The following is a 15,541-nucleotide window of genomic DNA, read 5'->3' as shown; positions in this document are numbered from 1 at the left end:
CTTTTTATTTTCTGATTTAAAAGGATATACATATTAAGTTCTGAATCAAAAACAAAGGTTCTGTAATATTAACAGTGAAATAAAGAATTTTGGAGACCAAACACTTTTGTCAAGTTCACCTTATTTCTGGAGAAAATTGTGAGTTATTTGAAAAAGGTGCAAGGGTGCCAATATTTTTGGCCATGACTGTAGGTCACATAGTTTGGCAAATATATTGGATTAAACCTAAAACCTTAAAAATAACATCTTCTCCCAAACCACGAAAGTGATCGACTCAAAACTTTACGATTGTCATCGACTATGCATGGCGATCAAAAGTTGATCACAAAAACGTCATCAGTCATATGGTGTAGCAGCCATATTGGATTGAAGGAAAATATTAAATAATTATATCTCTGAAACCGCTTACCCTATCAATGCAAAAGTTTTACAAATGTCATCTAACACCATTGCTGCATATAGTTTGAAAATGATGACGTCGTAGGTCACGTGGTTTGGCAGCCATCTTCGATAGAAAAACAAACCTTATCCGATCAACATGAAACTTCAAAAATGTGATCCCCTACCCATACAAATGCAGAGTGTACATTTTTGATGTCATGTCACGTCGTTTGGCAGCCATATTAGCTTGACAGCCGATATTAAAAAAAACCATCTTCTCCGAAACCGCTTCACTGATCGATGTGAAACCTGTCATGTCCAGTTAAAAATATGATACTTGAGAACAGCTGAAGGGATTTAAGTCAAACCTTTCAGCCAACGAGGTCATATACCCGTTGTCTCGGGCAGGGACTACGCGGAGGCATATTGGCAACGCAGTCGCATTGCTCTAGTTTTACAATTTTCTCATATCATGTCTAATTATTTCTACCATTTTGTTTTTTGTTTTCACATGATTGTGTCTTCTCACTCACAACCCGATCCTACACAGCTCCACCTCCTCCTTCCAGCTATGATTTCGGCCTGTGTGACTCGTCAGTTGTGCCTACGGCCCAACGTTGACAATCACTGGGCTTTGCGTGACTTTGCGGGCCGGCTTTTGGCCCAATTAGCCTTGAGATATCCATCCCCGGTCATTGCTTTACCAAGTCGTTTATCTCGATTGCTTCTCAAGGTTTACAGCACATCCACTGAGCTTTGGTTAACCTACATTCAAGTACTCTTTTTTCTGCCCCTATATCTTTGTTTGGATCCAGTGAACTGGGTTTTCTTTATTTGAGCAAATGTACTTTTACAGTATATTTCCTTACAATATCTTCTGTAATTTATGATTCCTGTAAAAAAAAAATTGATTCATTTCAATTATTTTGGCAATTTATAATGGGAATTTAAAAATCAGATATCGACATGCAATAGTTTAATGATTCTGAGTTCAAATCTTGGTAATAATGTGGTACCCAACTGAGAAAACCAGCTGACTTACCACCTATTTAATTACTCACTTAATCACTCATCTATTCGCTTAAGATTCCATTAACATTTAGATGTAGTCTTTTGGGTGCAGTCTTCCAAAGGGAATATTTGATTTATTTACAACACAAATAACGACAGCAAATGCTTTGCTGTAATTGTCTTCTTAAAAACAATGGCTGTTACGAAGTGGTTGAAAAATTGCCCAAAAGTTTGTTGTGTAATATTGATGGCCATAATCTAAAACTGTACTAATCTTGGAGCAAAGAATGTGCTAAATTTTATCTAAGACATTCGCCTTCACCCACGCAGCCTCAGTGTTATAAAACTGAGAGAATGGATCAGCGTAGACATCTGTGTATTTTCCCGAAGAGCAGAAAGCAGGAGAAATTTCAACATGGCCGTAATAGTCCTTGAGCCCAGACCCCAATTTTCACATATTGGTACCACCCAGAGGGACCAAACCAAATTGCTATTTTCAGCTTGCTAGATGTCCCTAGTTTACATTTTGGTATGATAGCCTTTGTAGATGAGTAGCTTAATGGTGGTTATCACCTCATATGTAAACATACCCTGCGCAAAAAAGACGAAACACACGTTTTTCCTTGTACTTTACTCTAAGAATAACAACTTTATTAAGATAGTTAGGAAAGAGTCAAAAGTACATTTTGAGTTATTTTTCAGTAGAAAACAATCTTAAAATGTGTCTTTTTATGAACTGGGATGTTTCACACACTTGAAGGTAAATTGAAATAAATGTGTTCATACACTCAATGTTGTTACTTCTGGCAATGTCATTTCAAAGAACTTTTTATATTTACATGGATTCACACCCTTATTCTGTTTAGAAAAGCCTAAATAATAAAATAAAACCAATATGTCACTTATCATGTCATCACTTAATAACCCAAGTCAAAATTGAAATTTCTGTTACCGTGATACACACTCTCATACATGACTGTACACTGCCAAGTTAATCAGTGTCATCATCAGTGTCCGAGTCTGACAACTCTACTTCCAGCTCTTTTTCTCTGGCTTGGTTGGGGCAGATTTGTAGTTTGCACATGTCTGTGCACTTCAAGCGAAATGCCAGGCAGGTACAGTCCGGTAGTTTGCATGAGCGCACACATTTGCAGGACAGCAACTGGAGCACAGCTTCTGGTGCAGGTGATCCACGCATCCACTGCACAGCAAGCTTGCCCTCTTCATCTGTGGTCCAACCACAGTCCTTGGGGTCAGGGATGAATGGGTGACTCTGCAAACATCTCCTCCAGATGGCCGCTTGATAGTTCGCACGGAGGGCATGCAGGAAGAGACAGTCCTCACAGGGAGGCAGCTGGCTAGACTCCACTTCACCACGTCTCGCACAGAACAGTTGGTAGCGAAGCTTGTTGACTGTGGCAGTCTGTGCAGAAGGCATGTAGAGATGGCAGGTGACCTTTTGGAGTTTACTGAACAGCTCCCCAGATACCTCCCATGACTGACCAAGTTCAGCAAAGGCCTCCAGATAGGTCTTGTCAGACTTCATTCGCTTGAAGGCAGCCAACTTGCCACGTCCAGCAAATGCGCTGACTGTATCACAGCCTGTGTAGCCATGCATACCAATCAGTGCCTCACACACCTCACCTCCCAGAGCATGGCTCAGCTTCTGGATGTCAAGGTATCTTGTCCTGGCCTTGGTTCCGCACTTCATGTACATGGGACATGGGATGGACTTGGCAACAGCCAGGCACAGCACGAGGACATCTGTGTCTTCTGCACTGATCACAACGGACCTGATGCCAGATTCTGCTGCATGAACACCATGTAGTAAGATGCGGGTGTCAGCTTCTTCCTGTGAGGACTTTAGCTCTGTGGCCTCCTCCCAGTGCTCTTTCGACGGGTTGTAACATTGATGTCCACAGGTCACATACAGTAACTTGTTGTCAAGCTTCTGCCTGTGTTCTGGCCCCTTCCATGTCTGCACAAGGAACTCGATCAAGCTGGTCTTGTTAGATGAACTGGAGATGAACTTTCTCCACTGTTGAATGTTGTGCCCAGGTGCTATGGTCTTGAACTGCAATGCTGTGTCTCCTCCCCTGTTGACCCTTTCTGCATTTTTGATGGATGTGTCTCTGTAGACATCGAAGACGACATCAATGCGGTGGCTCTTTCCACCTTCGTGGAGGACTTTAGACAGTGCTGATTCTGCCAGCTGTGAGAAGGTCTTTTCATTTCCTTTCAGTTTATGGACTAGGCTCATCCCATCAATGACTGATGCTGAGGGCTCTGGGATGACTTCTGCTGGAGAAACATTATTTTCCAACTCCCTGGCATGGGCAGCTTTGTTGGTCTTGCGGAGAGACCCATCACCATTGGCCAGAGCCCATGGCAGGGGCCCCAGTGGATGAGCCAGCACGTCACTCATGTGTAGTTTCCTGCTTTCGGCAACTAGTATCATCTGGCCAAACAGTTTCCTGTCAGCTTTGATGACTACTTCTTTGGCAGAGCTTTTACTACATGACTTCTTTCTGATGTCTGAAAACGTCTTCAGCTTCTTCTTTGACATCTTGTCATGAAACGTTGTAGCTGGGGCAGCTGCTTCCAAGCACTCTTGTTTGAATGTTTGATATGCCTCCTCTCCTACCTTGCGGGCATCGAGAAGGTCCTTGGCAACTTCTGCTGGGGCCACCGCACCAGTTGACAGACTGACAAGCTCTCCATGGTCAAGGTTGAATGGATTCAACCAGCTGGTTTCCATCAGTGGGACCATGGACTGGATGTCAGCCTCATCTCTTCTGATTTTTGGCATCTGTAGGTCAGGATGACTGAAGTTGTCATGTTGGCCTACATGAACCATGTCCCTTAGCTGTCTCATATAAGTGCTTCGGTACTCAGATGTCAGGTAGTATCTAGCCACAGCTCCAGGTTTCAGGCTGAACCCTTTTGTGCCTCCAGGTGTCTGGGTGTCCTTGTTGACAGTCTCTTCGATCGTCTGGTCCACAGGTATCCGCCCAAAGGGATTCTTGCAGCCGATCTACACAGAAAACCCACCTTGCATAAAGTGGGCATGGATGTCAGAATGTTCGATGGGTAGCCGAGACATTGTGGCATAGTAGTAGGTCAGGAACCGGGCGTAGTTCACCTTGTCATAGGCAAAGCACCAGGGAATCATCTCTCGAATAGCTGCCAGGTGAAGCATCCAGTTACCTTCTCGAGATGCTCGGAGGAGGCCCAGCATAATCTCAACCATGTCTAGGTAAGACATCCAGAAGGCTGCAAGGCTGTTCTCATCTCTGAGGGAGTTCAGGTAGGTTTCGAACAGCTCCAAGATACGTGTGCATGATTCAGCCTGAAGCAGGTCCTGGAAGGATGCTTGGCAAACATTGTTGTGGAACTCTCCAATGCTCGTCAGGGCTTCTTCTAGGTGTTGGCTGTCTTCAGGATGAGTGTTCTCTATCCACAGAAGGAAGCCTTTCCAGGCAAGCCTCATCAGTGCTTCATATGCAGTCTTGTGTGCTCTAACTGCCCGGTTGTACCTGCGACCTTCCATCAGCCCAGCCACAGACCCTTCTGCAATGACACCTGATTCAACAAACACATCTCTGAGTCCTGCATCTTCAAATCTCTTCCCTAGGATGGACAGGAGGTTGCAGATTGTGTGGAAGACGCCCATCCTGATGATGATGTTCTTGAATTTGTCATGTTTCCACACTATCTCAGCAGCCTTGGCAAAGAGTGCTTGGTCAAACACACAGACGATCTTGTTGAGCTGTAAGGACTGCATGATGCCAAGTGTTTGCTCCAGTACGTCATTCACAGTTGACATCTCAGTTGCAGGAGCATTGATTGTGGGAAGGTAGCTCACAGTGTCCTGGATCACTGTCACATCATTGCGGATCTGGATGTTGAACCCTGTCCAGCTGCTTATGGTCTGGTTCTCAGGATCTGACATTCGAGTCAGGAGCCATACATGGTTCTTCTTCTTTGCATCTTGAACTTCTTTGTTTGTGTCGGAATCAAGGGTCTCAGTCTTAGGTGGCCCAGTTCGCTGTCCAACATTGTAGGTTGGAAGCATCAATGGGGCAGGACTGATGCTCCTCTTCTTGGATTTGCTGTCTGCAGGCAGGACCTTCTGTGGCATGGGCCCTGCAACTTTGGGTTGGACAGCAATGCCATTGACCCTGTGAGAGGTGCCTTCTCCACTCAGTGTCTCTTCAAGACGGTCAATGTTATCCCAGGCCAGGGTGGTAAACACACCAGGATGCATGTCTTCTGGCAGTGGTATGTCCTCTGCTGAGCGTTCCAGCTTCTGGACACAAAGAGCTGTGTCAATCTCCTCGACTTGGGAGTAGGAAATAGCATGGCCAAGAGGATTCAGACTTCGTATCAGTTCTGTGTTTCCTGTCAGTGACTTCACAGCAAATGGGAGGAGTATGTGCTTGGGTGGCTTAGTCTTGCCACAGGTGACAGCAAAGACTAGATCACTGCCAAAAGAAGCAGCAAGACGCTGGACTCTTTCAGAGGGATTTGCACACTCAGTATCCCCAGTCAGCAGGGTATACAGGAACTTTGTGACAGCTTCAGGGATGACACTTTTCTGTGTATCAGGTGGCCATGACTGTTGGACATCTTGTTTCTTGATCTGATTCCTCAGCTGTATGGCTGCTTTGGTGAGGACAACCATGGATTTGATAGACTGTGCTTCACGTAGATCTTGCTTCATGTTGTGGGCTTCCTTGACAAGGTCATCCATTGACAGGCTGTCTGGATAGAGAAGCACCCTTCCTTTCTCATTTGAGACAAAGTGAAGTGACCCTTCCAGCTCACTTTCAAGCTTGCGATGAACATGCTTCTTTGTCGAGGGTTTGATCTTGGTGATGCCATGGGAGTTCATGGATCTCTCAAGCCTGGCTGTGAGGTCTGTTAAAGGCAATATTTCAGGGTTTGGGAGGAATTCAGTCCTCACATGCATGAACAGTTCCTCATAGGCTTGTCTCTCTGTCTCCTCATAATCTGCTGCCTCACTCTCTTCCTGTTGTACTTCTGAAGAGCTGGTAGAAGACACTCTTCTTGTGTACTCTTTGTAGCATGTCTTGTGGTAATTCCCCTCTGCGGCAACTAGGTCTCTGCTCAGCAATGCAAGCACTCTTAGATCACATTTCTTTATTGCCACCTTGCGGATGGTGTCGTCTGCTCGTAACTCAAGACACTGCATAAGAGGTTCCCTTGATTTTTGTCCTTTGATGTATTTCGGCTTCTGGCAGAAGATGCAGATCTTGTCATACAGTCTTGAAGTAGGCCTACTTGGTGCATCCCTGGTCCTGGATGATGATCTTCTGGAAGCGGCTTCTGTGGGTTCAACACTGGCACCTTTGGAGAGGATCGAGTCCAAAGACTTCTTCATGGTAAACATGCTGCGGCATTTGCGATGGTACTGTACCTGAGGTACTTCCCCTTCTTTTAGTCCTTTTGCCAAGTCAAGGACTGGGGCATGCTGTCTGATTTCTGCAGCCCGGAGCAAAGCCTTCCATGAATCCAGGTCCCTCAATGTCACCAGGGAATCAGAGTCATCGTCTGAGCAATGAATAAAACAGTTTGTGCACGGCCGCTTCTTCGGCAGGGTGGTACCTTGATCCATCGACATCACTCTGATCACTGTACAACACTATCTGCAACATACAAAAAGATAATATTGGTTAAGATATTAGTTTTGAAAGAAAAGATAATATAAGTATAATTGGTGAAAAAAAACCGCTTAAATCTACCTGTAATTCAAAATGTTAAGTTTCCAGCTGAAGATAAATACAATTATTGCAGGCAGTAAACACAATACAATGTAAAAAATAGTGTGAATCACATTTATTTTGCATTTTGCTTTTTAATCAAAAGGAAATAACCTTATTTGCATTGTTTTAATCCACATTGGTGGAGATAGAAATTTGACACTGGCGTATCTTTCATTTTTTGCAAATTACACAATGGCGCTAATGACAAAAAAATGAGTTTTAAAAATTATTGACAAAGCTACCTATCTCAAAAGGCTATCATATCTTATTACACTCATATCAACCCTATAAACATTTTAGTACTACTTTGGTTTGGTCCCCCCAGGTGGTACTGATATCTGCTCTGGCCCATGGAATATAAATGGGCAAACATTTTTTTTCACTGATCACTTCAATTCCACTTGTTATGGAACTATATTTGTAAGGGATACTGTGATATAAAAAGTTAAACACACAAAAGTTTTATTGTTACATTTTCAAGTTGTCATGTTTGTCAACTTTGTGCATTTACTCACTTGTTAACTTTCACTGAGTGAAGAGGCTCATTGACGTGAACGTGCAGTTATTGGTTAACTTCGACTGGTGATGTCAGGCCACCCAGACTGATTTTTCTCTCTGCACCAAAGAGATTGTTTTGACAAATGAGTTCAGAACTCTTACATTTTCTAGTCAAACACTCCTAAATATGTCCAGGTGCAAACGCTTGTTTTGTTTGTTTATACTCCTCGCGTTGTTAAGCGCACGATGCTGCCAAGGCATTTTCATTGGCTCGGGGTTACAATCCTGGAACGGTAGCCACTCTGATGCAGGATACGTTACTGAGTGTGCAAGAAATTGTAATTTGGCTATGGTGCTGGTGATATCTCTCCTACTCTTCGCAAAGGACACCGTGGGATCTATAATGTCCGCCAAGTAATGCTGGCAGACGGGATGCCCAGTTTAATGTCCTTACGAGGAATTGCACACATATTGATGGCCTTACCTGCAAAACCCCATGATGACAGTTTATAGCTGGGTTAAGTTTCAAAGCCAGACTAGAGAGCTCAGAGGCGAGTCTGTATACCTCTAGGCTATCCTGCCAGCTCGTCCAAAGGTACAACCAGGTATTTATTTTCAGGTGCACTACCAAAAATCTAGTTACATAGTGACCATTTAGTTAGGAGCGCGGAACCCTGGAAATCGATGCACTATACTGCTGCATTTGAATCTTATTAGTGATTTTAGCAGAATATTGAAATAAATTGTACATACAGTCACGTGAAAAAGTAAGTACACCCCATGTAAAGTTTTGACTTTTTCAACATATTTCAACATACAGCTATTTGATCTTGATTTCAACAATATTGATAGATAAAGGTGATATAATACAACAAATATCATGAAACATTTACATTTTGTAGTCCATTGTATAATTTAAATAAACATAAATGCAAATTTCGCATGTGGAAAAAGTAAGCACACCCCTACATTTATCACTACTTCAAATACCTAAAATTAGAATCAGGTGCACCAGCTCAGGTGCAAATGATTAGAACATCGTTAGAGAGGATCTTGGAGGAACCTGTCTTATTTAATTAAACCTCAGACATTTAGTTTGGTTTGCTCTTTGTTGTTGAAGTGTGCGGCGTCACCATGCCTAGATCAAAAGAGCTCTCTGAGGCCTTCAGAAATAAGGTTATAGATGCCTACGAGTCTGGGAATGGGATTTTAAAAGATCTCCAAACAATTTGAAATCAATCATTCGACTGTCCGGGAGATCATCGACAAGTGGAGAAGATTCCAAACAACTGTCAACTTGTTCAGGCCAGGCCGCCCCAGCAAGTTCAGCCTGAGAGCAGACCACAAGATGCTGAAAGAAGTCTCTAAGAACCCCAGAATGTCATCACGGGACCTACAGGTAGCTCTTGCCACTGTTGATGTCAAAGTGCACGAGTCTACCATTAGAAAGAGGCTGCACAAATTTGATCTACATGGGAGGTGTGCCAGGAGGAAACCTTTGCTGTCCAGAAAGAACATCAGGACAAGACTAAAGTTTGCCAATGAACACCTAGGCAAAGACCAGCACTTCTGGAACAATGTGCTCTGGACAGATGAGTCAAAGGTAGTGCTATTTGGCCACAGTACCAGAAGACATGTTTGGTGAAACCCAAAGACAGCATTTGACTACAATAACCTGATCCCAAATGTAAAGCATGGTGGTGGAAATATTATGGTTTGGGGCAGCTTTGCTGCATCAGGGCCTGGGCAGCTCACCATCATAGAATCCACTATGAATTCTTCATTGTACCAGAGGGTGCTTGAGGATAATGTGAGGCCATCTGTCGGAAAGTTGAAGCTCAACCGAAGGTGGACCTTGCAACATGACAATGACCCTAAACATACCAGTAAATCCACCAAGGAATGGCTGAAAATAAAGAAATGGATGGTTCTGGAATGGCCAAGTCAAAGCCCGGATCTAAATCCCATCGAGATGTTGTGGGGGGATTTGAAACGAGCTGTGCATGCAAGAAACCCCTCAAACATTGCACAGCTGAAAGAATTCTGCATGGAGGAGTGGGCAAAAATTTCTCCCAGTCGATGTCAGAGACTGGTAGACAGTTATAAGAAACGCCTACTTGAGGTTGTTTCTGCCAAAGGGGGCAATACCACCTATTAGAGCCAAGGGTGTACTTACTTTTTCCACATGCGAAATTTGCATTTATGTCTATTTAAATTATACAATGGACTACAAAATGTAAATGTTTCATGATATTTGTTATATTATATCACCTTTATCTATCAATATTGTTGAAATGAAGATCAAATAGCTGTATGTTGAAATATGTTGAAAAAGTTAAAATTTTACATGGGGTGTACTTACTTTTTCACATGACTGCATGATAAACATTTTGTTTAGCCTTCTATTTCAAATTATGTGTTTCTTAAATTATGTCGTATCATTACAAAGAAAGGTTTTCACATAAAAGTTTGTTCATGCTGGTGCAATAAATTTCCATTGATCATCCTTGAGATGTCTCTACAACTTGATTGGAGTCCACCTGTGTCCAATTCCAATTGATTGGACATGATTTAGAAAGAAAAACACTTTTCTATTTAAGATCTCAGTTGACAATGCACGTCAGAGCAGAAACTCTACCATAAGTCCAAGGAACTGTCCGTAAAACTCTGAGATTTCTGGAGTGTTGAAAGTTCCCAAGAGCACAATGAGCTTCATCATTAGGAAATGGAAAGCATTTCGAAGTTCTCTTCCGAGAGTTGGCCATCTGACCAAACTCGGCAACCAGGCCAGAAGGACCTTGGTCAGGGAGGTGACGAAGAACCCAATGACAAATCTGACAGAACTACAGAGTTCCTTGGCTAAGATGGGAGAACCTGCCGGCAGTACAACCGTCTCTGCAGCACTTCACAAATCTAGGCTTTACGGGAGAGTGGCCAGGCGGACGCCACTCCTGAGAAAAAGGCACATGACAGCACGCCTGTAGTTTGCAAAAAGGCACGTGAAAGTCTCAGAGCACGAGGCAAAATATTATGTGGTCTGCTGAGATGAAGATTGAACTTTTTAGCCTGAATGCAAAGTGCTATGTCTGGCAGAAGCCAAGTATAGTTCATCACCCATATAACACCATCCCTACAGTGAAGCATGGTGGTGGCAGCATCATGCTATGTGGATGCTTTTCAGCAGCAGGGACTGGAATAAGGATAGGGGAAACAATGAATGGAGCCAAATACAGGCAAATCCTTGAGAACATACTTCAGAGTGCAAAAGACCTCAGAATGATGCAAAGATTTACGTTCCAACAGGACAATGACCCCAAGCATACAGCCAAAGCAACACATGAATGGCTTCAGAACAAGAACATGAAAGTCCGTGAGTTGTCCAGCCAAAGCCCAGACTTGAATCCCATTGAGAATCTGTGGAAAGACTTGACGATTGCTCTTCACCAACAGTCCCGAGCCAACTTTACAGAGCTTGAGCACAACCGCAAGGAAGAATGGGAGAAACTCCCCAAATCCAGATGTGCAAAGCTGATACAGACATACCCAAGAAGACTCAAAGTTGTAATCACTGCCAAAGGAGCTTCTACGAAGTATTGACTCAGGGAGTTGAATAAGTAAGTAAATTACATATTTTTGTATTTCATTTTTATCCTCAAGAAATTTGGATTTGAAATCAAATAGATGAAAATGAGGCAAGACTACAGAAGATCAGCCTTTATTTATAGGTATTTCTATGCATATATGTTTTAGCATGTGGAACAATAATTGCACTCTTTATGTTGTCCCCCAATTTTGGGTAGCACATATATATGTGTGTGTGTGTGTGTGTGTGTGTGTGTGTGTGTGTGTGTGTGTTTTTTTTTTTTTTTTTTTTTAAAGAAAGAAGGTGCTTCCAATCAGAAAGTAAAAACTAGATGTACTCTGCATATTTCAGCAAATAAGCAAGAGCCGACCTAGTCTCAGGCGATGTTTAACCCGTTTCACAGCAGGCTTCCTCAGACCAACAGACTATTGGCCTGAGGGTAGGAGGAGTCTGAGGAGTTTATTGGCCTGAGGAAGCCTGCTGTGAAGCGGGTCTGCTTTTGCTTATTTGCTCAAATTTGCAGAGTTCATCTAGTTTTTACTTTCTGGTTGGAAGCACCTTCTTTCTTTAAAAATGTATAATCCCAACCGTTGGATAGTGATAGCAGGTGAAAGAACACAGATGTTTGTCTCATTTCAGGCTTGGCAGGATGAAAAAAGTGCTTGGAGCACTCGATATGGCTGTATCACTGCACTTTGCGAGTTTGGAAAGCAGGTGGGAACTGTTCAAACACAATCTGAAATTAAGTTCCTTCCCCTTTTTTCCCCCTCACCTAAGAAACATTGATACCCTCCATTAAATTCTGCTCAGTGGTCAAGAAAAGGGTAATATTCTGAAAGCTGGTGAAACCTTTACATGGGTGGGCAGAGGGGACGGGGAGGATTAGATAATCCTCTACATTCTTTTATTTGCTAATTAATGGGTAGTTGAGGAGTCTTGACCAACACAGGCTAAAAAAATCAAATTACATTTGTACAATGCTGATAATTATATTGGTGTTTTTCCCAAACATAACAGATGGTGAAGACCATTGTGCTACCACAGCTCAAGAGGGAATCTCACCGCATTCAGTCTGTACTTCATGGTCCACCAGTCTTCCGAGGGGACCGTGCAGCTGCTGAAAAAATACTTGCTTTGATAATTGTACGTTACCTAATTATTTTGTTTATAAATTGTCCTTCCATTTGCTTTTTGTCTTTCACCTTTGCTGTCGTTTCATTGACCATTTCATTAATCTGTCAATGTAGCTGTAATGGCCTCTAAAGGTGGTAGCTGTAGTGCTTTAAAGTTGGTCTGATTAAATCATGAAGTCGAATAACAGATGCAGTCAGCCGCTGTTGGTAGCAAGGAAAAGCTGCTGTTTTTGGTGTTAACCCTTCGACAGAGCAAGCTGGTATAGGGGCGAGGGCTGATTATGGGGTGGTAGTGAGTTAGAGGTACATGCTTCATATGGGGGTCAAAGGTCTGGAAGCATGTGGGGTGAGAATTTTGACAGGGAGGCTCACGGTTCAAGTGGTAGAAGTCAAGGGGACTTAGACTAGGAGAAAAGGGAAAATAATAAGAGGGAGAATTGCTTTGCATTACATGTCCCCTACCAATACATGTTTCAGTTCAATATCAGTGAACATATATCTTTATTTGGGTGGTGTATGATGCCACGTTTAGTGATGAAAATAATAATCATAATAAATAACCCAATGTACATACATGAAGCAAAAACATGTGTACGGCCTATGTGCATATATAATATATTCTGGGGGGCGGACTGGGGGCAGCGGTCGGACGAGATGTCTGAGGGGGTGCCGAACCGGGTGACCCAGGTGGCGATGAAAGCCTGCGCGACATCGGCCGCCGTTGTCGACGCCAAGGGCACGGCCTCCGGCCACCGGGTGGTGTGGTCCACCATGGTGAGGACGTAGGTGAAACCCCGCGAGGGGGGCAGAGGTCCCACCAGGTCCACGTGGACGTGGTCAAACCGGCGTTCCGGCACCGTGAACGGGGCCAACGGGGCCTGGGTGTGCCGGTGCACCTTGGCGCGCTGGCACGCGAGGCACGTCCTGGCCCAGCCGCGGACGGCCTTCCGGAGGCCATGCCAGACGAACTTGTCGGCGATCAGCCTTTGGGAGGCCCTCGCGCCCGGGTGGGACAGGCCGTGGATGGCGTCAAACACCTGGCGCTGCCAGCCCGCGGGCACGATTGGGCGAGGACGCCCGAGGGAGACGTCGCACAAGAGGGCCGCGCCCGCGCCGTCGAACGCCACCTCGGTGACGCGGAGGCCCGTGACGGCGGTCCGCAAGGCCTGGACGTCGGGGTCAGCGGCCTGGTCCGCTGCCATCCGGGCATAGTCGATGCCGAGGTGGACTGCGTGGGCGACGGCCCGGGAAAGGCAATCCGCCACCGGGTTGTCCTTCCCCGCGACGTGCTGGATGTCCGTCGTGTACTCGGACACGGCCGAGAGGTGACGCTGCTGCCGGGCCGACCACGGCTCGGTGACCTTGCCCATCGCGAAGATCAGCGGCTTGTGGTCGACGAAGGCAGTGAACGCACGGCCCTCGAGCAGATGGCGGAAGTGCCTGACCGCCAAGTGAAGCCCGAGCAACTCGCGGTCGAAGGTACTGTAACGGCGTTCGGGCGGGCGAAGCTGCCGGCTAAAGAACGCCAGCGGTTGCCAAGCTCCACGCACCCATTGCTCATGCACCGCGCCCACCGCGTAGTCCGAGGCATCGGTGGTGAGGGCGATCGGTGCATCGGGCGCCGGGTGCGCGAGCATGGTGGCGTTAGCCAAGGCGAGCTTCGCGCCCGTGAACGCCGTGTCCATCTGCTCGGTCCAGGTAACGTCGCCTTTGCCCGGCTTACCTCGGAGAGCTTCGTGCAGGGGGCGCAGGAGCTGGGCGATACGGGGCAGGAACCGATGGTAAAAGTTCACCATGCCCAGGAACTCCTGCAGCCCTCTGATCGTGCGGGGGCGCGGAAACCCCTTCACCACCTCCACCTTGGCCGGCAGGGGGACGGCTCCGTGCCTGGTGACACGGTGCCCCAGAAAATCGATTATGGTGGCGCCGAACCGGCACTTTGCGGGGTTCACAATCAGGCCATGCTGGCCCAGGCGTTCGAAGAGCGTGCGGAGGTGGCGTAGGTGCTCTTCGCGGGACGCGCTGGCGACGAGGATATCGTCCAGGTAGACGTAGACAAAATCCAAGTCACGCAGGACGCTGTCCATCAGTCGCTGGAACGCCTGAGCCGCATTCTTCAGACCGAAGGGCATCCGCAGGAACTCGAAGAGTCCGAACGGCATGATGACCGCCGTCTTCGGGACGTCCTCCGGCCTGACGGGGACCTGATGGTAGCCGCGTATGAGGTCCACCTTCGAGAAGAAGGACATGCCCGCCAAACGGGCGGAAAAGTCCTGAATGTGGGGGACGGGGTAGCGGTCGGGAGTCGTGGCGTCATTGAGACGGCGATAGTCCCCGCACGGTCGCCATCCCCCGCCGGGCTTCGGCACGATGTGCAGCGGTGACGCCCAAGCGCTCTCTGAGCGCCGAACGATGCTGAGTCGCTCCAGGGTAGCGAACCCCGCTTTTGCCACCGCCAGCTTCGTCGGCTCGAGGCGGCGTGCCCGGGCGTAGACTGGTGGCCCGACGGTGGGGATGTGATGGGCCACCCCGTGCTTGACGGCCCCCACCGAGAAGGTGGGCCGCGTGAGGGCCGGGAAGCCGGCGAGGAGGCGGGTGAATGCGTCCGCTGCCGGAAGCGTACAGACCAACGTGGCCGGAACCGAACCGTTCGGCAAGCCGCTTGGCAAGCCGCTCGTTGAGCTGGGCAACGCACAAGCGAGCGAGCTGAACGTCTCGGCCTGGACAAGACGTCTGCGCTTGACGTCGACCAGGAGCCCATTAGCGCACAGGAAGTCCGCGCCAAGCAGTGCCATGGGCACGTCGGCGGTGACGAACGTCCATCGGAAAACCTGCCCTCCGAACCGCAGAGAGAGGCAGCGTTTTCCGTACGTACGGATGGGCGTCCCGTTCGCGGCAAGCAGCGCGGGGCCCCCACCCGCGGCGTGCTTGTCTGACGTGCTGGCGGGAACGACACTCACCTGCGCTCCCGTGTCGCACAGGTAACGGCGCCCGGAGAAGGTGTCCGTTATGAACAGCAGGCTGCTCGAACGGCCGGCGCTCATCGCCACTATTGAGCGCCGGCCCAGGCGTTTCCCGACCTGTTGAAGGAGCATGGCGGATGACACTGCCGAGCTTCGTGGCCGAACTTGGCGTGGAACCAGCACCAG

The 15,541-nt window shown here is 46.8% G+C and overlaps 1 protein-coding gene across 1 annotated transcript in view; it reads left to right on the top strand.

Moving 5' to 3' along the window:
• The window catches only part of LOC137423140 (transcription initiation factor TFIID subunit 6), a 100,008-nt gene that overhangs the window by 51,878 nt on the left and 32,589 nt on the right, over positions 1-15,541 (top strand). The window contains exons 11-13 of the mRNA XM_078774663.1: positions 932-1,114; positions 11,899-11,973; positions 12,277-12,402. Of these exons, the coding sequence (XP_078630789.1) occupies positions 932-1,114; positions 11,899-11,973; positions 12,277-12,402 (384 nt within the window). The remainder of the gene's footprint in view (positions 1-931; positions 1,115-11,898; positions 11,974-12,276; positions 12,403-15,541) is intronic.

This window comes from Myxine glutinosa, chromosome 3, assembly GCF_964187855.1.
Source record: "Myxine glutinosa chromosome 3, kmMyxGlut1.1, whole genome shotgun sequence".
Taxonomy (NCBI): domain Eukaryota; kingdom Metazoa; phylum Chordata; class Myxini; order Myxiniformes; family Myxinidae; genus Myxine; species Myxine glutinosa.
Note: the sequence above shows the minus strand (reverse complement) of the source record. Positions and strands in the feature narration are given on the sequence as shown.